This window comes from Furipterus horrens, unplaced genomic scaffold (genome assembly GCF_987537825.1).
Source record: "Furipterus horrens unplaced genomic scaffold, mFurHor1.1.pri manual_scaffold_3, whole genome shotgun sequence".
Classification (NCBI taxonomy): Eukaryota; Metazoa; Chordata; class Mammalia; order Chiroptera; family Furipteridae; genus Furipterus; species Furipterus horrens.
The window spans coordinates 62,904,490-62,928,557 of NW_028327173.1; the positions used below are offsets into that span (position 1 = coordinate 62,904,490).

A 24,068-nucleotide genomic window follows, 5' to 3' on the forward strand; every position below is an offset into this window, starting at 1 on the left:
CCTAGGGTGTTGTTTAATGCTGCTGTACCTTGTTGATTTTTTGTCTGGAAGATCTGTCCATTGTTGACAGTGGGGTGTTAAAATCTCCTATTATGACAGTATTGTTGTCAATATGTTCCGTAAAGTCCACCAAGATTTTTAAAATACATTTAGGTGCTCCTGTATTGGGTGCATATGCATTCACATGTGTTATGTCTTCTTGTTGAATTAATCCCTTTAGAATTATGTAATGACCACCTTTATCTTTTTCTTTTTTTAATGGCTTTTGTTTTGAAGTCTGTTTTGTCAGATATATGTATTGCTACCCCCACTTCTTTTTTGTTTCCACTGAGTGGAATATTTTCCTCCATCCCTTTACTCTTAGCCTGTGGAAATCTTTTGCTCTGAGGTGAGTATCTTGTAGACAGCAGATACATGGGTTGTGTTTTCCTATCCATTCGGCTACTCTATGTCTTTTGATTGGAGCATTTAATCCATTTATAGTTATGGTTATTATAGATAGGGTCTTTTTTTTTTTTGCCATTTTTATATTGTACCTCTGTTCTTCTTTCTCTTTATTTCTTCTTCTTCTTACAGGCCCTTTAACATTTCTTGTAATGCTGGTTTGGTGGTAATGAACTCCTTTAACCTTACTTTATCTGGGAAGCTGTTATTTGCCTTTCGGTTTTAAATGACAGCCTTACTGGGTAGAGCAATCTAGGATGCATGGTGTTAGCTTTCATTACTCTGAATATTTCCTGCCAATCTCTTCTGGCCTGTAGTGTTTATGTTGAGAAATCAGCTGAGAATCTAATGGGGGCTCCATTGTATGTAACTGATTGTCTCTCTCTTGCTGCCTTTTAAATGATCTGTCTTCGAGCTTTGCCATTTTAACTATGATGTGTCTTAGTGGAGGTCTCTTTGGGTTCATCTTGATTGGGACTCTGTCGTTCCTAAACTTGTGTGCACTTCTCCTTCATCAGGTTGAGAAACTTTTCTGCTATTATTTCTCCAAATAGGTTCTCTATCCCTCTCTCACACTCATCTCCTTCTGGCATTCCTATGATGCAGATGCTGTTACACTTGATGTTAAAAATATGGAATGCTTCACCACTTTGCATGTCATCCTTGTGCAGGGGCCATGCTAATCTTCTCTGTATTATTCCAATTTCAGTATAGGTGCTATCGCAGCAAGTGATATGCATTCAGTAGAAACCATACTTGCCATTCTGAATTTTCATCTTTTCCTAGACCACAGATATGCTATACAATACTCTCTTGTGACTCTGAACAGCAGCAGTGTTCCACAGCTCCTGGTCAGCCATGTGATCACAAGGGTGCACAACCAATACTCCAAAGTATACTGTGTTGGTAGCATTTTTTTAATTTTGTGTTTTCATACCCTATCTGTGTCTCCTGCTTCTGATGAAAATAAGAGAAAGGCAATTACTCATGAGATGAAACTCAAGATAATTGCCCAACTGGCCCTGACTGGTGTGACTCAGTGGGTTGGGTGTCATCCCTCAAACTGAAAGGTCACAGGTTCAGTTTCTGGTCAGGGCACATGCCTGGGTATGGACCCATCAGGGGTGTGTAAAAGACAACTGATCAATGTTTCTATTTTACATCAATGTTTCCGTCACTTTTTTTCCCCCTCCCTTGCCTTCTCGCTAAAAATAAACAAACAAAATCTTTTATAAAAAAAATAACTGCACAACTACAGGCTAATGTAAGTGTTCTGAGCATGTTGTCGTCGGCAGCCGTCCGTCTCGAGAGACGATGGTGTAGCTTCTTAAGAGTCTATCTGCACCGCCGAGAATGGTTGTGCAGTCCGACTCGGGAGTGACACGGTATCTGTCTCCTCCCGTGTTGAATCGACATCTTACGATGACGCTGGAGTGTCCTCTCCAGTGAAGCTGAAGCTACAGAGCCTGGGCAGGGTGATATGGAGGGTCTGCTGTTGCCCATGCAGCAGACCCCCCCTCTCTTCGCAGCTGAAGGGTCCAAGGGAAAGACGGAGTCGATACAGCTTGGCTTCAGGTGCGCCGCAGGAGTTGCCGGTGTTGACTACAACGTCAAACCGCCTTAGGGACTCCGGCTCCGGATTTTCTGTCGGGGTTTACTCCCTTAGCCTTTCCCCTGAAGAGGTATGCCGCAAGGCAGCGGAGGTTTTTTGGAGTCAGAGTTTTCCTTCTCTGATGTACCCTGACTGGAAGATCGAACCAGCGACACTTAGCTCGCAGGCCGACGCTCAATCCACTGAGCTAAACCAGCCAGGGCATCTGAGCATGTGTAAGGTAGGTTAAATTATAGTGTTCAGTAGGTTAGGTGTATTAAACATATTTTAGACATAATATTTTCAGCTATGGGTTTAAGGGAACATAACCCATCATAATAAAAAAGCATCTGTATTATTAATTTCTGCTCTCAGCTTTATTTCCTTTTTCTGTACTCTTTGTGTTTATTTTAATGTCATTTTGTAACTTTTCATGATGGCTACTTAGATCATTTTAATTTTCCCTTTCCTCTTTCCTAACATGTTCATTTAAGTCTATAAATATCCATATAATAATGATTTGGCTACATATTGCACGTTTTTATTTGTAATATTTTTATGATAATTCAGTTCAAAATATTTTCTTGTGTCCATTATGATATCTTCTTTGATTGATGAATTATTTAAAAATGTTTTTTTCTTTCCAAAGTATAAATCTTCTAATTATATTTTTTATTATTTTCTAGCTTAATGACATGTGGTCAGAAAAAATAGTGATTTCAACTTTCTCAAATCTGTTAAAATATATTTTATTATTTTACTATATCGTTTTAGTAAAAGTTCCTGGTGTGCTTGGTGCATTATATTCTTGAGGTTATTAGATTTAATTTTACACAACAGTTAAATTTTTAATGATATTAAAATGTTCTATACTTTTTTAAGAAAAAATTATTATATTAAAAATGTCCTCAATGGTTGTAGATTCGTCTGTTTTCCCTTATAATTCTGTCAACTTTTGCTTTGCAAAATGTCTGGAACACTGTTACTCCTAGGAATCTAGGGCACTTTAAAGGCCCCAATCTTTGCAGGCCCTAAACTCATATTTTTTTCCTTACGCCCAAAAGTCTGCAAAAGTACTAGTTGGTACTCACATGTACGCATTACTAATGCCTGGTTAATACTCTCTGATGTCTTCAAGTAAATGTTTTGGTATTTTTTCCAGCATTTCTACTTCTCATCAGATGGAGGATTTGTCCAAATAACTATGGCCCTGCTACCAAAGGGAGAAGTTCTAACTTGGTGGTTTTTAAAAATGTTTTTAGCCATGGAACCCCTTTCTTGATATGAGCTTATATGGACTTTCAGTACATGAGAGAAAGAGATGCTGATGCTGAGGCTGGAAAGTGTTTGAAGATCCCAAAGCTTCCCAAGTGAGTCTAGTTATAGTTAAATATTGAAATATTGAGCTGGGCCCAAAAATTCTAGTATCTTGGATATATAAAATTGACCATCTAGATTTATGTATCAGTTCTCTTTGCTTAGTTATGAGTCCAGCTTTCAGAAACAGCTTTTCTTTTGGTGTGTCTATTCAATTATTGTTTTTCTGATACTGCAAGGTTGAAGGCCATGCTCTTCTAACAGGTGCCGTATACTCTTTAAAGTTTCTTAAGAAATACCCTGTAAATCTGTGGTCAAGGAAAACATGGACATAAACCTGACTGATGTTAGCTCTATTTTCTTCTCTTTTTACTTTACAAATAAATTAGCCATATATATATATATATATATATATATATATATATATATATATATACCTCCTCATAAAGTATTTAGCAATAACTCATAAATTATATATGTTAGGCACATTTATATTCATAATTTATATTTCATTAATAAATATCAAATTAAGTTACTTTTGCATATAAAATAAAATGTTATAGGTTCCTAATCTCCAAGGGAAAGAAAATATGGTTACTTTTTCCACTTTTTTAAAATTAATGTGACATTGACTTCGGTTTTAATATCTAGATATTATGAGACATGTCTATTTCTCTCTCTTCCTTGTGTTTCTATGTAGAAGAACTTCCACCAGTATAAACTTCCTGGCTCTTGGCAGAAGTGAGCTATATAATTTGCAGGTTTAAAAAAAGAACAAGGCATACTTGGCTCAGCCCCTTTCTCTTTTTGGATCAACCTATCAACAGAGAGGAGGCATTCTTACTTGCTCTCCTGCCAACACAATGGAACTAGACTTTATGAGGTAGTGCTAGTAGAATGTTTGGGTTGATCCAGCTCTGCCTTTGACTGGATGGGTACATTTAATCTTAAATTCAATATTAGAAAACTCACTTGCTTACATCCATATCCCTCAATGTAGCTTTTCTCAATAAGGGAGCTATATTTTAGTGATCATCAGTCTGACTCCTACCTTTCTCTCTCACATGGTTCTAAACTTGGACAGCGATACATGGTGTGTTTACTGACCACCACCACCTCCTCCCCAAATGCTTATAATCACTAAATTGTGCTTATATGAGCATTTATCAGAAGTCAAGAATGAGAGAATCTGGAATCAGGAATATCTCTTCTGACCACCAGAAGGGAAAAAAAATAAAAGGCCTGAAGCAACTGTAAGGTACAACATCTTCCTCCAGAATAACCTCCTGTTTTGCCTACTTGCAAAAGTTACATGAGTCCCCAACAGAAAATGGATTATGAAATCTGGAATTGCAAGAGTAACATTAAAAAGCTTGAAACCATCTTTTCTAGATTGGCATTTAAGGTTTTCGTGATCATGCTTCCAGAGTAATCTATTTAAAGAGAAACCTCTTTCATGTGTATACAGTAATGTCTTGAAGATGGCTATCATCCTTTTAAACCATATGGAAATATTAATGAAAGTAATATAGGTTTATATCAATAATTTGCTTCAAACAATTGAAACTGTCAGACATGGCTTTGATATTTACATACTTCAAAAACTGATGACTGACTTTTTACCTCTACCACTGTTGTGATCAATCAGCTTCTGTTTGCAGAGAGTTAAAGAAGGTTAAAGGTATTGCAACAGTATAATAACAATCCAGGACAAGCAAAGATTACAGGTCCATTTCTCAATGCTTTTTGTGAAAATCATTCCAAACCAATGCAGGTCAAAAAGAAAATTCAAGCTATTCTAATTTCAGTTTCCTTATCATCTATTCAACTGTTAGTTGAATCCTATCATTCATTCAAGATCCCTTAGTTTTTCAAAGTCATGGTTTACTCTCTTCTATCCTGAATAGTACTACATCTTACATATTCTAAAAATAAAGTCACGTATTTGTGTTTAATTCTAATGGGAACTATGGTTGTTTTGAAATGCTAAAATGTACTTCTTGTTTACTCTGTATATTTTTGTCACTTAATAACAATATTATTTTTATGCTTTTGAAAACAACCTACTTTAATTGGATAACATTAATAAAAATTCAATTTTTAAATAGAACTTAACAAAATACATCTCCCACTGATTTGTTTGGTGATGAAGGGATTAGCAGAAGCATACTGAACAATAAAGATTAAACTAAAGGCATCTTCTCAACTCTTAGGCTTAATGTTAAAATACCCTTACCAAAGAAAAAAGTTAAATTTATTAGTATTTTTAACTGTTGTTACTTGGCTTATGAAAGGAAAAGCATGTAAACCAAATAATCTCATTTTCATGTAGGTTATTTCTATCCCTTTCAGGTTTCTTTGGTCCTTTAAAGGTAAATATTGTGCAAATTGAAACTATTTTGTAGATAAGAGTATGTATGAATTTTCAATCTTTAGCTTTTCACTAGCCATATAAATAAAAGACTTTCAATTTCAAGCTGCATTATGGCATCACTTTGTAGAAAACTCACAGAGTCTAGGCAACATAAACAGGTACCTGGAATTACCCCAATCAGTACAAATGCCTGAGAGTGATCCTCTTGTGTCAGTTGCATATTTGTAAACCACTAGCAGGCACTGTTTACATAGTTCAACCAGGCGCTGGCAACACTGGAGCTGCAAAGGAGTCACCACCTCCGGGCTTTTATTGAAAATACTCTCCCAAGAGGATCTGTTGGCATGGAAACAAACATGACCTCATGAGGCTATTCAAAATGGCAACCAGCTATATCATTTACCCAGCAACAAAACAATAATGAAAACTAGAAATAGGCTCACATGTTTTAAGTTACTACAAATGGTTCAAAGGTATAAAATAAAAATATATTAATTAATCTTGATATTAAAAAACAACATAGAACTCATAGACATATGTCTGTAAAGACTTTACTGTTGCAACTGTGGGTAACTGAAAGGATGGTTTTCCAATACCTCCTAAAAAAAATGAAGTTACTCTATATTAAAGTGTGTGTAAAATACTGAGCTAATTTCTCAAAAGTTAGGTATTCCAAGAATTTAGGTTTTCTAGGAAGCTATATTTACCTTTATATTAATAATAATCCCCAAAAAGAATTAAAAGGATATCTGTGACCTCTTTGAGCTAGAAAAATTTACATTAATCCCTAAATTATGACCACAACTTTCAAAACACTTTCAGATGTAATTATGTGCAGGTTCTGTACTCTAGAAGAAATGTTATTTCAACAAGTACTGCTCTACTGCAATCCCAAATGCCGGGTCCTCGCTCAGTTCGTACCAAAGCAGGCAGAAATGAGTGTTCACATCTTAAGTTCCTGGTGAACTTCAGTTGTGTTTGTGTGCACATGCATGTGTGTATTTACAATTCCTGAGCTTACTGTCATGGCCCAAATCAGGATATACCTCATCACTTCCCACCCCACCACCACCAGAAGGAGAGAGAGACAGAGACAGAGAGAGGGAATGAATATCCTTAGTGTAAATGAAACTCTTCAAGCCTTAAGGGCAAAGTTTGGTTTGAGGCTAGGTAATGGTTCAAGTCTCATTTTGCATAAACCAATTCACTTAACCCTCAGAGAGAAAAGAGTAGATTTTTCAGGAAGAAAAAAATATTAAGGAAAATATTTTTCTGTAGAAATATACTTCCCAATGGGAAATTCAAAGACTCCATTTTCAATCTTCTGTGGATATTTGATGTCTTTGGAATTTTTAAAAATGCTTTAGAAACTCTGAAAGGTTTTTTTTAATTAGAAGGACTACTTTTTTGTTTTGTTTTGTTTTCAGGAGAAACATGGTCTCAAAAAGACAATGTCATCAGTGAATGACAGGTTTTCTTAAAAGTAATAAGATTCAAATGAGTCAATTAAAAGAAGTAAATTTTCCTGCATGTTCTGAGATGTTCAGGAAATCAACAGTAATATGCTAATAATATGCTAGTTAAATTAACTCTAAAAATAAAATTTAATTTATTATTTAAGAAAAACTAAATATGTTTCTATAAATTTATATATGTGGGTATATGTAGCCAATTTACCTAACTTGATGAGAAAAATATTGAAGAACATCAATTAATTAAGGAATATGTTAATAATTAATAAGTCAGTCTAGTAGGCCATACATGTCTGAGCCCAGAGAAATAAAAATTTCATATAAATATAAATACACTCAGAAAGTACTCTGTGTTCTGACATTCTGCCTAACACTTTTTCTCCATTGGGATTCTAGGTATTTCTACAAAAGCCAACCTCTCTCATAACCTCCCCTCTCAATTTGGATATACTTATATTTTGATCCTTTGGAACCATCTGATTAGATTCACTATCAGGTCACTCACATCATGGTAATTTTTCTTCTCCTGACTTGGAGTACACAGGTAAGAAAAGGACAAATAAAATGGAAGAAAGATAAAAGAGCTTCTTTTATAACACTCTAAATTGATGTAACATTCTAAATAATATGTGAGTTATATGAGCAGCTTTGGCTTCTCACTCTCTCATTCTTCCTTAAATATTTAAAATAAACATATGGCTCCAGGTCCTTTACCTATTTTTGGTGTGTGTGTTCACCACCACTGGCCACAGACCACATTCTATTCTGTTATCTCTACTTAAGTGTCAGCATGCCAGAAGCCTGGTAAAGAAAAAGGAGAATGAACAGGACTTGCTTCATTTAGTACAAGGCTAATGGCAGACCCTCTGCATGAAGGAAACCTGACCTTCAAACTGAGACCCCACCTCCTACCCACCACCTGGCATAGCGGAGTCAATGTGAAACGCTACTATAACTCTACATATCTCAACTTTCAATGCTACACAACTTTTTTAAAAGGTGAAGGATGTAGAAATAATTTAAAATACCAGTGCCTTTATCAAAGAACCAAGGGCTTTATCTGTCTGCTTTCAGAATCTAAATTCCAAGGAAATGGGAGAACTAAAATCTATTGAGTTCAGAAAGAAAATTTAAATGGTTAAAAAGTTATTTCTGGCATACCCTAATACTCAGAAAAATATGAAATAAAATTATTTTAACTGACTTTTGTTAGTAATAGGTTAATAAGATAACAGAATACTGAATACATCTGGCAACAAAGGGTAGTTATTAAGGAAATTCAGAGACTTGAAAAGTTTCATATAAATCAGTAAACAATAATTTTCATGTTTCTTCTCATCAAAACATTTAATAAAGCAGTTATCTAAAAGGTGAAACTGACTCATTTCTTTCTCCTTCGCTGGTTGAAGCCTAATGGATGGATGAGTGACCCAAAGTTCAGTTCAAGAAGGGAAAAGGAAAGGTGAAAAACATATGGACTATACCAATTGCATAATCAGCACCAGAAATAGTAATGAACTGAAAAGCACAAACAAAAATACATCTAAATGAAAGTCATATGAGAATAGTAAGATTCACATCATTTTAAGCAGTCTACATGTTATATGTATGTTTTCAAGTAGGCATAGAATTCAGCCTAGAAGCGGACTGCCTTAGAATATTCCTTACAATTTCCCCTTTCCCTAAGATGCTAAAAGAAAAGCTTTTCCAAAGAAACTGCCACAGAAAAATGTCTTTGGCTAAAGGGTCCAAACCAGAGGCTCTTCTTTAGGGTTTACATGCCAGTCTTTTGAGAGGAATGAGGGCTTTTCCAACCACAACATTCCTTCTCCCATACCGGCACCTGTATTCTCCTCTTTGCTTTACCTGGCAAATGCCCATTCTTTCTCTTTCTGCAAGTCTCAGCTGAAATGTTTCTTCCCTTGGCCATCCTTTCTAAGATCTCCAGCCTTGTTTGAGTGCTAGCAAAACCTAGACTCCCATTAGCTCAGTAAAGCATGGTGGACACACCGTGGCTGGTGTGGCTCAGTGTATCGGGTGCTGGCCTGTGAACTGAAAGATTGCTGGTTCAATTCCTAGTCAGGGCACATGCCTTGGTTGCAGACCAGGTCCCTGGTTGGTATAACTCTTGCACATCGATGTTTCTCTTGAACATCGATGTTTCTTTTTCTTCCTCCCATCCCCCTCTCTAAAAATAAATAAATAAAATCTTAAAAAAAAAAAAAGATGGACAATTCCAAGAGCTATTCCCTTGGAGAGAACATATTCTGAATGTGGGTAATATAATATTCCCAGGAGGCTGCATGTGATTAAAAAGAAGGTCTGTAAGCATGGACTTCCGCAGACTGGGAGTAAGAGAGGGATGAAGATGTTTTCTATTTGATGCATTAATAAAACCTCTATGCCAATTATAAAGAAACCTACCATAAAGATCTACCATATTCTTTGATATTTCTGGATATGGACAGGAAATGGTTTACTTATTGTTTTGTTATTGGGCTACTGACAGGTAGAGGCAGTAATTAAGTACACCCAGAGTTATCTGGATTACAGTTATCCAAAATTTTACACCTGTGAAAAATATCTGCATCTTTTATTAAAATCTTACTTTTAGAACTAAACCAAGAGTACAGTTTTATCCTGACTACTAGGCTGTTAGGCCAAAGTTAAAGGAGTATATATTGACTAGATATGATCTAAAGATATGTACAGCTATTCTGGGTCCAAACTGAAAATAAAATACACACAACACCTTTTGACTTCATAAAACTGAGGAAGCCTGAGAAACTCATTTGTAAACTTCAAAATAAAACCTGGTATTAAACTCACCTCAACAAACTACCAAGTTAAAAAAAAAATGGATTCAAAGCTACTCCCACTCCACCTGTCCAGGTACAATAGGAAGGGGATTTGGCTAATGCTATGGATTTTCAATAAAGCAAGCTTAGCAACCGCTGTCAGTGCTACTTAAGGGAACTTAATGAAGCATAGTGTTAAAAGCCTGAGCTCTTGATGACTCAGACAACTTAGATTTAAATCCAGGCTCACCTAGTTACTATGAGAACTTGGGCACGTTATATACTCTTTTTTATGCTTCAAATTCCTTATCTATACAATGAGTATAATAATAATAGATTATTCAAAATATTGTTGTGGAGATTGTAAGAATATTTAACATGTGAAACAGTGTCAGACATTCAGTAAGCCTTCACTAAATGATAGTCTCGTTTTCATTACTAGTAGTAATATATACCACCAGAGAAAATTCGGAGTAGTATTGTGTCAGGATAACTGAAAAGAATTCTGAATTAAGTTAGAGTGTATTACCAAAATAGCTCAGGGAAAAGAAGCACTAGCAGCAATGAACCACCATTTTGTGAGCATCTTTAGGGTCTGGCGTTGGGAACTATCTCATGGACTCAAAGCCATCAGCTCCAATATCAGTAGTAGACTGCCTCACTGCCTTCTATGATGGAGAGTAACTGGGATTCATATAGCATTCCAAACAATAAATCAACAAACAAAAAATTCCAATTATGAATTCACATTGACATAACTTCTATATCAACTAAGCACCATGGAGTATCATTCAAAGGTTTCACTTAAGTCTCTGTAGAAATAATTTATAGCCATGATTACTCTTCGATTTCATTTCAATTAAGAGCACCTTATAAATTCTCCATGTTGGTGAACAGCAGCTGAGGATAATTATGGTGGTGATAATAAGTCCACAAATGCTATAAATGATTCAGTACTAAATGAATAGAATATTTAAATGGAGGACACACAGAGATTATTTCAGACTGCAATAGTTTGTTAAAGTTTTACAAAAGAAGTGTATGGTCTGACTCTTTACGTAGGTTTTAAATAATGCAGAGTGGATTGGAGGAATAGAGTTGTAGAAAGCAGTCCAATCAGATAGTCAATGACATGTCATAACAGCTCAGAGAAAGGAAAAAAACACATTTTTAGGATATTTGTTTTTCTAAAACAGAGTACAAGAAGGAAAGTAATGAGAGAAGACTAGAGAAATAAGAAAGAACCAGCATATTAAAGAGTCTTGTACCTTTAGATAAGATGTCTAGACTTTAATGATAAATGAGGGAATTCACTACAGATTTCAGGAAATGACTGTGGGTCGAGGGTGAATAAAGGAAAGAAAAAATTGGAGGTAAAAATGCCTAGAAATCTATTAATTCCACCTTCTATCACAAAAAAAGCTCCTCTTCTCTGAAATCCTATCATACCTTATCTCCGTCTCTTTTATAATCATTACTTTTGTATATATCTTATTTTGTTTATTAGAGACAGCATAGCTTATTGGTTAAGGGCACAAAATCTGAGGCCAGGCTCCCTGAGTTCAATTCCTAATGTACTAGGTCCTTAGCACCTACCTGTGCCTCAGTTTCCTTGTCTATAAAAATATAAAAAATCAGAGGACCTGCTTCAAAGTCACATTATGAAGATTCAATCACTTAATACATGTTAAGTGTTTAGAACAATGCCTAGCACATACTAAGTTGTATAGTGTTAGCTATTTCCATTTTTTTTAAGTCTCTTGAAGGAAGGATCTATGTTAGATTCAACTTTGTATCTCCAAAAGTATTTAACACTGTGGTAAGTACTTGCTAATTGTTAAGAATAATGAAAGACACTCTAGAGTACAGTGGAAATGTGACAGAAAAACTAACAGAATTTAACAGATGATTGAATAAAGACAGTGAAAGAGAAGGCAGATGGAGATGCCCCTGAGATATCAAACCTGTACAATTGGGAGAATAACAATGGGATTAAGAGAAGTCCAAAAGGAAACTCATTTCTAAATAAAAGGAAGGTATGGAATGGTTGGTTTTAGCTACCTTAAGGCTAGCATGATAATGAGTCACAACAGCTTTGGCAGGACTGAAATTCTGGAGAGGAGCAGGAGTATTGCCATAATTTTGGAAGTCGTTTACATAAAGGCAACAGCAGAATAACCTTAGGATATTGCGATTTTTCATTAATTAGACCACCTCTCTCCCCTGAATTCAAAATAGCTTGGTGTTGTTATATTCATATTCATCATCTCTATATCATCTTAACTGCTATAAATTATAGTTGAGTACTGAAAATTACATGTAGTAAAAATCCATATTTTGAGAAATTATTAAAGAAATTTAACCATTTTATTGAGCTACCTGTAAAAATACTTTAAATGAAAATAATAAAATATAACTTAGAACTTACCCTGAATCACAGAAACAATTCCACAGTCCTTGGCCATGACTCCAGAGTAAGCGATTAAAAACTCGATTAAAAATCCGATATAAATGTAGTTCATCGACATCAGTTACCTTCCAGATGCGTGGAAGAATTGTACGAATACTTGTTTTTACTATATCCAAAACCTAGTGGGTAAAACAAAGTATTTCAAAATCTAGGTATATATGTGTATGTGTCTAAAATTCAAAGATAAAAATACTTAAAGATGAATACAACAAACACACACACATACAATCTCACTCACTCAAAAATGAATAAAGGCACAGAATAAAACGTTAAGAAATAGATCCATGGATTCACGAAACTTTGGTACATGACATAGGTGGCAAGTTCAACCATTGTAGTTAATAAGATTAAATTTAATCCAACAAGAGGATATAACCCTTGTAAACATTTATGCATATGAACACCTAAATATGCAAAGCAAATCTTAATGTATATAAAGGGAGAGATTGACAGTAATACAGTCACAGTAGAGGACTTTAACACCCCATTGACATCAATGGATATATCTTCCAGACAGAAAATCAACAAGGAAATGGATGCCTTAAATGACACACTAGATCAGTTAGCTTTAATGATACCTTCAGAGTATGTCACCCCAAAGCAGTAGAATACACATTCTTTTCAAGTGCACATAGAACATTTTCTAGGACAGATCACATGTTAGGACACAAAACAAGCCTCAATAAATTTAAGAAGACTAAAATCATATCAAACATCTTCTATGACCACAATGGTATGAAACTAGAAATCAATCACAAGAGAAAAACTGAAAAACACACATAGACATGAAGGCTAAATAACATGCTACTAAACAGAAATGGGTCAATAATGAGATCAAGGAAGAAATCAAAAGATACCTTGAAACAAAAGAAAATGAAAACACAACATGCCCAAATCGATAGGACACAGTGGAAGAGGTCCAAAGAAAAAAAGTCATAGCATTTCAGGCTTACCTCAAGAAATAAGAAAAATCTCAAATAAGATACAAATAAATGGAAGCATATACTATGTTCATGGATAGGAGGAATTAACATCATTAAAATAGCCATACTACCCAAAGCAATTTATAGATTCAGTGCAATTGGTATCAAGATACCAATGGCACATTTCACAAATTTAGAATAAATATTATAAAAGTTTATATGGAAGCACAAAAGACCCAAAATAGCAATAGTGATACAGAGAAAAATGGAGGAATTAGGCTACCTGATATCAACCCATATTACAAGCCATAGTAATCAAAACAGCACAGTGTGGCAGAAAAACAGACTTATAAATCAATGGAAAAGAAAATGAGCCCAGAAAAAAAACCTATGCCTTTATTGTCAATTAATATTTGACAAAGGAGGCAAAAACATACAATGGACTGAAGATAGAGTATTCAACAAATAGTGTTGGGAATATTGGACAGATAGGTGCAAATAAGTGAATCTAGATCACCTTCTTACACCATACACAAGAATAAAGTAAAAATGGATTAAAGACTTAAATGTTAAGACTTGAAACCATAAAAATCCTAGAAAAAACTTAGGGCAGTAAAATCTCAGACATTACTCACAGCAATATTTTTCTGACATATCACCTCATACAAGGGAAACAAAAATAGACAAATGGGACCATATCAAACCAAAAAAGTTTTGCACAGCAAAGGAAATCATCAACAAAGTAGAAAGACAACCTACAGAATGGGAGAACATATTTGCCAATACATCTGACAAGGGGTTACTATCTAAAATTTATATAGAACTCACATACCTTAACATCAAAAAACAAACAATCCAATTACAAAACAAGCAAGTGACCTGAATAGACACTTCTCCAAAGAGGACATACAGAGGGCCAATAGACATATGAAAAGTGCTCAACATCACTACTCATCAGAGGAATGCAAATTAAAACCACAATGAGATGCCATCTCACACCTGTCAGAATGGCCATCATCAATCAATTAACAAACAACAAGTGGTGGCAAGGATGTGGTAAAAAGGGAATCATGGTAAAAAGGGAATCCTCGTGCACTCTTGGTGGAAATGCAGATTAGTGCAGTCACTGTGGAAAGCAGTATGGAGTTACCTCAAAAAATTAAAAATGCAACTGCCTTTTGATCCAGCAATTCCACATCTGGGAATATATCCAAAGAAACTCAAAACATGATTTGAAAGAATATATGCACCACTATGTTCATTGCAGCATTTTTTACAGTAGCCACGTTTCCACCAATAGATGACTGGATAAAAAGCTGTGGTAAATTTACACAATAGAATACTATTTGTCCTAAGAAAAAAGAAGGAAACCTTATCCTTTGTGACAGCATGGATGGACCTGGAGAACATTATGCTAAGTGAAATAAGCTAGTCAGACAAAGAGAAGTCCCTTATGATTTCACTTACATGTGGAATCTAATGAACAAAATAAACTAACAAACAAAACAGAAACAGACTCATAGAGAAAAGACTGATGATAACTATCAGAGGGGAGGCGGCTTGTGAGGCCAGGTGAAAAATGTAAAGAAATTAAGAAAAAAAACCCTTCATAGACACAGACAACAGTATGGTACTACCAGAGGAAAAGGGGCTGCAAGAGGTCGAAGAGGATATAGGGGTGACAAATGATGATGAGAGAAGACTCAGCTTAGTGTGGTGACCACACAATACAGTATACGGATGATGTATACTGTACATCTGAAACCTGTACATTTATAAACAAATGTCACCCCAATAAATTCAATAAAATAGAAGCCAAACTGAAAAAATTTAAATTATATTATATTAAAATTAAATGTGAATGTAAGTTAAATTTAAGTTAGATCAATAAATGAGGATGTGACCCTGTCTGGGTTGCTGAGTTGGTTGGATCATGGTCCTGTGCACCAAACTGTGGCAGATTCCATCCCTGGTAGGGCACACGCCTAGGTTGTGGGTTTGATCCCCACTCATGGTGCATAAGGCAGGCAACCAATTGATGTCTTTCTCACATCGATCTCTCTCTCTCTCTCTCTCTCTCTCTCTCTCTCTCTCTCTCTCTCTCTCTTTCTAACTCATAAACATATTCTCAGGTAAGGATCATAAATAAATAAATATTTGTAAAAGAGAAATATTTCTAAAAAAATAAATGAAGTTGAATTCTCACTTCACTCAATTAACACAAATCAATCCTAGAGTGATTAAGATCTTAAGTTTAAAAAAATAAACTACTAAAGATCTTAGTGGAAGGTATTGGTGAATATCTTTTAGACCTTGGGCCAGAAAAAGTGACTTAAGTCGCAGTGAAAGTATGGACCAGAGAAGATTAATAGATTTTGATTATATTAAAATTAAGAACTTCTGGTCATCGAGAGATTCCTTAAAGAAAATAAAAGATCAAATCACAAACTGGAAGAATATATTCAAACATATACATCTAACAAAAATTAGTATCAGGTATATATAAAGAATGCCTAACATGCTGTTAATATAAACACCAACAACTTAATAGAAAAATGGACAAAAATACATGAATAGGAATTTTACAAAAGAGGAAATAAATGTGCCCAATAAACATAAATAATAAAAATTAAGACCATATCTGGGCTCATGGTTCACAACTTCCTAAATTCTCTCAAACAAGCAATGGCCAGCCTTAGTGAGCCCCCAAGCCCTATAACTCTTGCTACTTGGCCCCAGGCCCGGCACTAGCAGTAGTCAGCCTAAGTTCACAGCCTGACTTTGCCTGGGAACCTCCAAGCCCAGCAAAAGAAGCAAGCCATGTGCCAAATGCTTTGTAGCTCATGCAGGGTAGCCCTGGGCAGAACACAGGTAGGGGCTAACCTTGGCCTGCACCACCCGGGAAACCCCAGATTCTGTGCACCCAGTGGTCAGTAACAGACCACATCAAAGCACCACCACTCTGTCCCTGTATAGCTGACCTTCCATGGAGGGCAGAGGTTAGTGGCCAGTGGGCACAGCTAGTCTATGTAGCTGAGTGGCCTGGGTAAATCCTTCCCATTGACCAGCCAACAGCTATCAAGGCTCAACTACAAGAGGAAGCGTACTAAACCCACATGAAAAATGTACCTTGAGTACCTAGCTAGGGTGACAGACGAAGCCATGCCACTGGACCTTATAGGATACATTAGGTCATGCTACCAAAACAGGGAGTCCTAGCCACTCTACTAATATATAAAAACATACACAGTGAGGAGACAAAGAAACAAAGCCCAAATGAAAGAACAGATCAAAACTGCAGAAAAAGAACTAAACAATATGGAGATAAGCAATCTCTCAGATGCAGAGTTCAAAACACTGGTTATAAGGATGTTCAAGGAACTTAGTAAGGACCTCAACAGCACTTAAAAAATCCAGTCAAAAATGAAAGGTACACTAATTAAAATAAAGAACAACTTACAGGGAAACAACAGTAGAGTGGAAGAAGCCAAGAATAAAATCAATGACTTGGAACATAAGGAAGCAAAAAACAACCAATCAGAAGAAGAAGAAAAAAGAATCCAAAAAAAATGAGGACCGTATAAGAAGCTTCTGGGACAAATTCAAGCATTTCAACATTTGTAACACAGAGATGCCAGAATGAGAAGAGAAAGAGCAAGAAATTGGAAATCTATTTGAAAAAATAATGAAAGAAAACTTTCCTAATTTGGTGTAGGAAACAGACATACAAGTCCAGGAAGCACAGAGAGTCCCAAACAAGATGGACCTAAAAAGGCCCATGGCAAGACACATCATAATTAAGATGCCAAAGGTTAAAGATAGAGACAATCTTTATGGGAATTCCCATAAGACTGTGAGCTGATTTCTCACAAGAAACTTTGCAGGCTAAAAGGGATTGGCAAGAAATATTCAAAGATTTGAAAAGTGGAGACCTACAGCCAAGATTGCTCTACCCAGCAAAGCTATCATTTAGAATGGAAGTGCAGATAAAGTGCTTCCCAGACAAGGTAAAACTAAAAGAGTTCATCATCATTAAGCCATTATTACATGAAATGTTAAAGGGAACTATATAAGAAAAAGAAGATCAAAACTATGAACATTAAAATGGCAATAAATTCACAGCTATCAACTGAAACTACAAAACAAACTAAATAAACAAGAAGAACGGAGAAAGAATCATGGATACAGAGAGTGTTTTGATGGTTGCCAGATAGGAGGAAGGTGTGGGAGAATCAGTGAAGAGGTGAGGGGATTAAGAAGTACAAATTGGAAAACAAACACAGGAGACTTCTGGCCAAGATGGAGGCCTAGACTGACATGCTCTGTCTCCCTTCACAACTAAGATGGAATACAACTACGGCAAAACCAGCAATAACCAGAAGTTCCAGAAAATAAATGGAAGTTCAACGTATGAAGTTATAAAGAAGTGGTGCTCATCCGGACAGGTAGGAGGGGTGAAGCCAGGGAGGAAAGGTCAAGCTGTGCTGTCTGCGGCAGCAGCAGTGACGGTGTCAGGACAGTGGTTAGCACAGACACCCATACTTAAGGGGTGGCGAGAAGCACCTGGGGAGCACCCTGGGCTGCAGACCAGACCCGTCAGCTTGCGATTTCAAAGCTGGGGAAAGCAGACCCCCATTGCCTTGGACTGTGAGGCCCGGTGGGGGTGGGGATGGAGGAGGAGGCTCCCGGTCTCTCAGAGAAGATTGAATGGCAGGAATCCATCTTGGACCCCCACCCTCACAGAAAATGCCTGGTTGTGACGAGTGCACAGGGCTTCACCCCCTATAGCATAGGAGGTTTGACAGTCCTGCCCAGGAAGCAAAGGTAAACACAAAACTGTCAGGATGACACAGATCATGATAGAGATCCCAGTGATGCAGCTGACCAGACAGCAAATTTCTAATCTAACTAAGCAGCAGATAGGAAATCTTTCTGAGGCACAGTTCAGAGCTTTGTTTATGAAAATGTTTACAGAGCTAACAGCAGATCTTAAACAAGATGGGGAAGGAATGAAGGCTAGTCCTGCTGAAATGAACAAAAACACATACGAAACTAGTGGTGAGGATAAGAAAACCAGGGATCAAATCAACAAATCGGAACATAGGGAAGGAACAGTCAACCAGTGCAGAAAGAGGAAACGAGAAATGAGGAAAATGAGGAGAGGCTCAGAAACTTATTGGACAGCTATAAGTGGGCCAATCTCCTAATCAGAGTTGCCAGAAGGTGAAGAAGAACTAGAAATGGAAAAATTATGTGGAAAAATAATGGAGGAGAACTTCCCTAACTTGGGGAAGAAAATAAGACTTACAGGTCCAGGAAGCACAGAGAGTTCCAAAACAACTGGACCCAGGGAGAACCACACCAAGACACATCAGAATCAAAATGTCAAAAATAAAAGATAAAGAGAGCATCTTAAAAGCAGCAAGAGAGAAGAAGAGAATTACATACAAAGGGGTCCCAATAAGACTGTCAGCTGATTTCTCAAAAGAAACTCTGCAGGCAAGAAGGGACTGGCAAGAAATATTCAAAGTAATGAAAAGCAAAAAACTACAACCACGATTACTCTATCCAGCGAAGCTGTCATTCAGAATAGAAGGGCAGAGAAAGTGCTTCCAGGAAAAAGTAAAACTGAAGGAGTTCATCAGATCCAAACCACTGTTATATGAGATGTTAAAGGGACTTGTTTAGGGGAAAGAGGATCAAAACTATTAATATTAAAATGAAAACTGTATCAGAACGACCAACAACAGAAGCTAGGGAACCGAAACAAAGGCAAACTAAGTAGGCAACAAGAGTAGGAAAAGAATTATAGGTATGGGGAACATTTTGGGAGGAGGTCAGCAGGGAGGGGGAAGGGGGAAAAGGGAGGGAGATGTTACAGGGATTAAGAAGCATAGTAGGAGGGAGTGGAGTAGGCAGGAAGATGTTGAGAAGAACTATATGCACGACCAATGCCTATGGACTAAGGGGGGGGGGGGACAACTGGAGGGAGGGATGTCACTGGGTGGAGGGGAACAAAGGGAAAAGAAATTGGGACAACTGTAACAGCATAATCAATAAAGCATATTTAAATTTTTTTTTTTAAAAGAAGTACAAATTGGTAGTTACAGAATAGCCATGGGGATGTAAAGTACAGAATAGGAAATGGAGTATCTAAAGACCTTATATGCATAACTAATGGGCATGATTAAAAGTGTAGGGATTACCTGAGGGAGTCAGGGTGCTTGCTGAAGGAGGACAAAGGGGGAAAAATTGGGGCAGCTGTAATAGCATAATCAATAAAATATAATTAAAAACTAAGACCATAATATCATTTCATGTCCATTTAATTGAAAAAAATTACAAGTCTGACAATACTAAGTGCTGGAGAGACAGGAATTTTCAGGGTCTCCTAGACATTGTTGGTGGGAGTACAAATTGCAGTCTCTAGAAAATGTCTTGGCTTTACCTCCTAAAGTTGAATATTTGTACATGCTGTGACCCCGCAATTTTATTCCTAAGAGAACAATCTCATAGGCTGAGAACAGTAGTCATGAACAAGAATGTTCAAACAGTTGTTCATAAATGCAACAACCCAACTTTCCATCAATGGAAGAATGAATAAACAATGGTATTCTCACAACTTTGGACTGTTATAAAGTAGTCAAAATGAATGAAATATGGTAACACAGAACATCTTAGTGACATAATGGTAAGTTAAAAAAAATATGAGTGGGGACCAAAAAAACCAAAAATTTATTTTTTAAATTTTTGTACTTAATTCTTACATGTTTAAACTTCAGTCACAAAGTACTCTCCATTTGATGCAATACACTGATCAAGATGTTTTTTGCTGCTCAAAACAGTTTCTGAACTTGTCGATTTTGATACCTTTAAGTGCTTCAGCCATTTTTTGTTTCACCTCTCCCACTCTGGCAAAACGTTTCCCTTTGAGGACTTTTTCATTCAGGAAAACAAAAAAACAGTCACTCAGGGCAAGAACAGGTGAATAGGGAGGGTGGGGTACAGGGGTCACGCCATTTTTGGTCAAAAACGGCTGAACACTCAGCACGGTGTGGGCAGGTGTGCTCGTATATCACCCATCATGAAATGGGCAAATGCGTTTAGTCTTCCAAAAAAATTCACTGAAGCTGAATGCAGCCTCTCACAACACCACCAGCTGGTACACTGATACAGATGGATTCCTAGAACACTCAGCAGGGGAAGCCTGTACTACAAGAGGCCCACCCTCCATAAAATAATTCTGATTTATCAGGGGCCCCCATCATACAAACAAGGGGTTACATACAATAGGAAACTCTTTAGTACAAGTAAAAACAACTTAACTTGTGAATACGCATAGATATAATAATAATATATAAAGAAAGCAAGCAAGGGACTGAGAAATAATTAAATCAAGAAAATGGCTGAGACATGGAGAGCCTGGAAGATTCAGAGGAATCATTTGGTGAGATAATAGGCTTTTGTCGAGATCCTATCTTTTATTTTGGGTGTTGGGTTCACAAATGGTATAACATTAAAAATGCTAAATAAAAGGAGGTCCTATACAGACAAATAATGCGAGAGTCTCATGAAACAAGGACTACTAATTCTGGACAAAATTTAAAGGTTCTGAATAAAGCCTCAAAAGTTACTTTGTCTAATTCACATGTATTTAATATTTATGCAATTCTGGTATTCCCAACAACTCTTGAGAAAAATAAATACTAACGAATATAATTATTCTAATTTCACTTCATCAAAGAAGCTTTTTCACTTTTTATTTCACTTATCTAATTAAAGGAACTATTAGAGTAAGAGGTAAAAAGAGAAAGGACTTGCAAACCTAAAGGCTGAGTAAAGATATGATTTATCCACAGGCACAAATGTATGGACAAATGGAAATTGATAAAAGAAGAATTTTATTTGTTTTTTTGTTTTTTTTAAGTCAGCTGTATTTAGTTCTCTCTGATCAAGGAAAATTTAGAATAAACATCTATTAAAAATCAGTTTTGTAAAAATATTTCAAAATAGCATTTTATTTATAGAGGAGTATCAACTGCAGCCTCTCACAATGAACTGTGTAAGCAGCATGGTTCCTTCCCTTCCTGTTCCAGCTTCCTCCACTATGACGTGGGAACAGTATTCAAATCCTACAGCAGGTCAGGGGTGTGTTAGCTGAATGGGAGGAGAAGGTGGAGAGATAATACAATCTCTAATAAAATGGTGGGTAAAAACTTGTCCCAGAAAAGCTCATTATTACAGATAATGGGTGCTTAATTACAAAGAGAAGTTTTTAAAAACTTTAATATGAATTGTTCACAATAATGCTGACATAATATGCATATCATGCATTAATTTGTACTTTTTAAAAAATTTTTCTATTAAGCTATTAGCTTCACTCTTACTATTTCTGAATACAGAAAGCAGTACTCAGGACTGCTTCTTATATAAGAATGTGATATAAGAATCAACATGTGGTAAATTGTAAATTTAAATGATTTCTCTTCTTTTTATCTTTCTACTGTCTGTATATTAGTGAGTAATGGCAGGCCAAAAGTCATAATGCAGGAAGAATTTGAAAAGTAATAAAGATAACCAATAAATTGGCCTCAAGAATAAATGTGAGTTCTATATAATGAAATTAAAAGGTATTAACGATACTGGGAGTTTTAACATTACCATAATATCCCGCTCTATTATTAGATAACCATTCAACTTTAAAGTGATAAAGCATTTGAGATTATGGGTTATTCATTCATTTCCTTTAATGCACTCTCTGGTAAAATGCATTATGATGCATACAACCGAAGGCAAGGGCAACTTGCACATGTTGGCTGCCTGCTCTATGCCAACTGTTGTACTAGGTTCACCACTTAGAGCAGACACCCCTGGTCACTACTCTGTGTCTGTTTTATTCTTAGTTTAGAGGGAATTTTAAAGGCATTATGGTCTAATATCTTAGCCCACACGTGACTAAAAGCAGCACCCTCAGAAAGAGACCAGGTAGTCAGGGGTGGGGAATACTTCTGCTCCACTCGTAAGGTTTCCTCCAACATGGAAATAGATAAATCCTCAGGCCTCCTGTGCCCCTCCAGGTATCTCAGCCTGAGCAGTGAATTCCCAGGTTGGTGAGGCTAGTGTGGACACCGCAACGCAAGAACTTGCTCTTCCTTTTTCAGACCACCCCACTGGGAACATACATTCTCCCTTGCTTCTCTTGGCCTTCAGTTTTAAAGGAGCCTCCCCCCAAAGGAGGCAAGCGCTGATCCTGAGGAGCAAAGTGGGTTTGGGAGACCTGTATTTTGGAGAGCATGAGGACATGCAAGTGAAGGGAACAAGAACTCAAATCCCTCATCTCTCCTGTGAGCCTTCAATAGCTTTTTCTTCTGCTTGGAACAGTTTCCCCTACCTGTTCACCTGGTGAACTCCTTCAGGGCGACCTTCACCTGCCACTAAACTACTATACTGTCCCTTAATGCCCGGTTCTTTCCTATTAATAATGACTCGCTTAATTTTAATTTCCTGTTTAATGAATGGAAACTGTTATCTATATAAAGGAAGGGATGATGCCCATTGTGGTAATAAATTTACCGTGTCCCCAAGGCTCAATCTGTCCAGGTGCTGACAGCAAAACTCTAGAAGAGAATTAAACTATTTCCGCTAAGATTCAAAGTCACCTCTAGTTAAGAAATACTTGGAAAGATGGGTGGGGTCGCTATTCGTAAACAAGGCTGCGCAGGCACTCCCTACCTCAGGACCTGGGCTTAAGGACTAGTTTGTTTAAAAGACCATACAGATGGGGAGCGACTGCAACTTTACCAAAACGCCCACTAAATAATTTTAGAAAAGCCAAGAGCAGACAGGCAAGAAATCAGACTGGGAAGAGGTAAATCAGTGTCAGGGTTTCCTGTAATGCTCTTTTGGATTTCTGGGTTCCCTGGGGGTAGAAGGAAATGAATGGAAGATAAATAATTTGTGAAACACAAAAACTAATGCAGAGCAATGGGGGGAGGGGGGGGGAATGGGACAACTGTAATAGAACAACAATAATTTTTTTAAATGGTCAGCAAGGTGCCCTTTGTGTCTATCTGTGTATTCAAATGAGACAAACAAACGTATAGAATATAGGTATCCATTGCCTGACATTGTGACTTTTAAAAGTATCCCAATCCAACATTAAACTCTCTAAAGGAAAGAAATAAATGGAAGACTCCATTAAGGAAAACAATAATAAAATGAACAGTTGTCTTTCCTATGTGAAATATAGCACATTTGAACTCATAAAGCACAAAAATTCATATTTTTGCAGAACATATAGATGTTGAATGACAAACTGCTCCATATGGCTAAACAGTTGGTCCTAAATTAAAATAATGGCATGAGGTGAGGGATGTTTAGAAATAACATTAAAATTACTGCATGCTGTGGTAACGATGCACACAGCAGCCGTGTCTATAGAGTAAGGACGTCTTTGCCGGTGCAAAACAAACAGCTTTGTGCGGCATGTATGTCAGCCCAAATTTTAAAAAAGAGATGGAAAATAATAACATTAAAATGCATGCAAAAGCAACCACAGTAGGTGTTTTAAAATATGACTATTTAGAGAAAAAAATACTCGATAAACAAGGATCTCTTAGAACCCTAAAATAAATGCAAATAGAGTACAACTGTAATATCACTACTTATTTCTCTTCTTC

At 36.6% G+C, this 24,068-nt stretch overlaps 1 protein-coding gene and 1 non-coding gene across 2 annotated transcripts in view; both read right to left on the reverse strand.

Annotated features, from left to right (window-relative positions):
• TTLL7 (tubulin tyrosine ligase like 7) overlaps positions 1-24,068 on the reverse strand; it is a 126,951-nt gene that overhangs the window by 13,567 nt on the left and 89,316 nt on the right. Inside the window, exons 19-20 of the mRNA XM_090271692.1 lie at positions 12,425-12,585; positions 5,889-6,062 (exon numbers count right to left, since the gene is read on the reverse strand). Coding sequence (XP_090127818.1) covers positions 5,889-6,062; positions 12,425-12,585 — 335 coding nt within the window. The remainder of the gene's footprint in view (positions 1-5,888; positions 6,063-12,424; positions 12,586-24,068) is intronic.
• LOC150015168 (U6 spliceosomal RNA) lies at positions 1,071-1,173 on the reverse strand. The gene has a single exon (XR_016510146.1). It is a non-coding gene; the product is annotated as a U6 spliceosomal RNA (small nuclear RNA).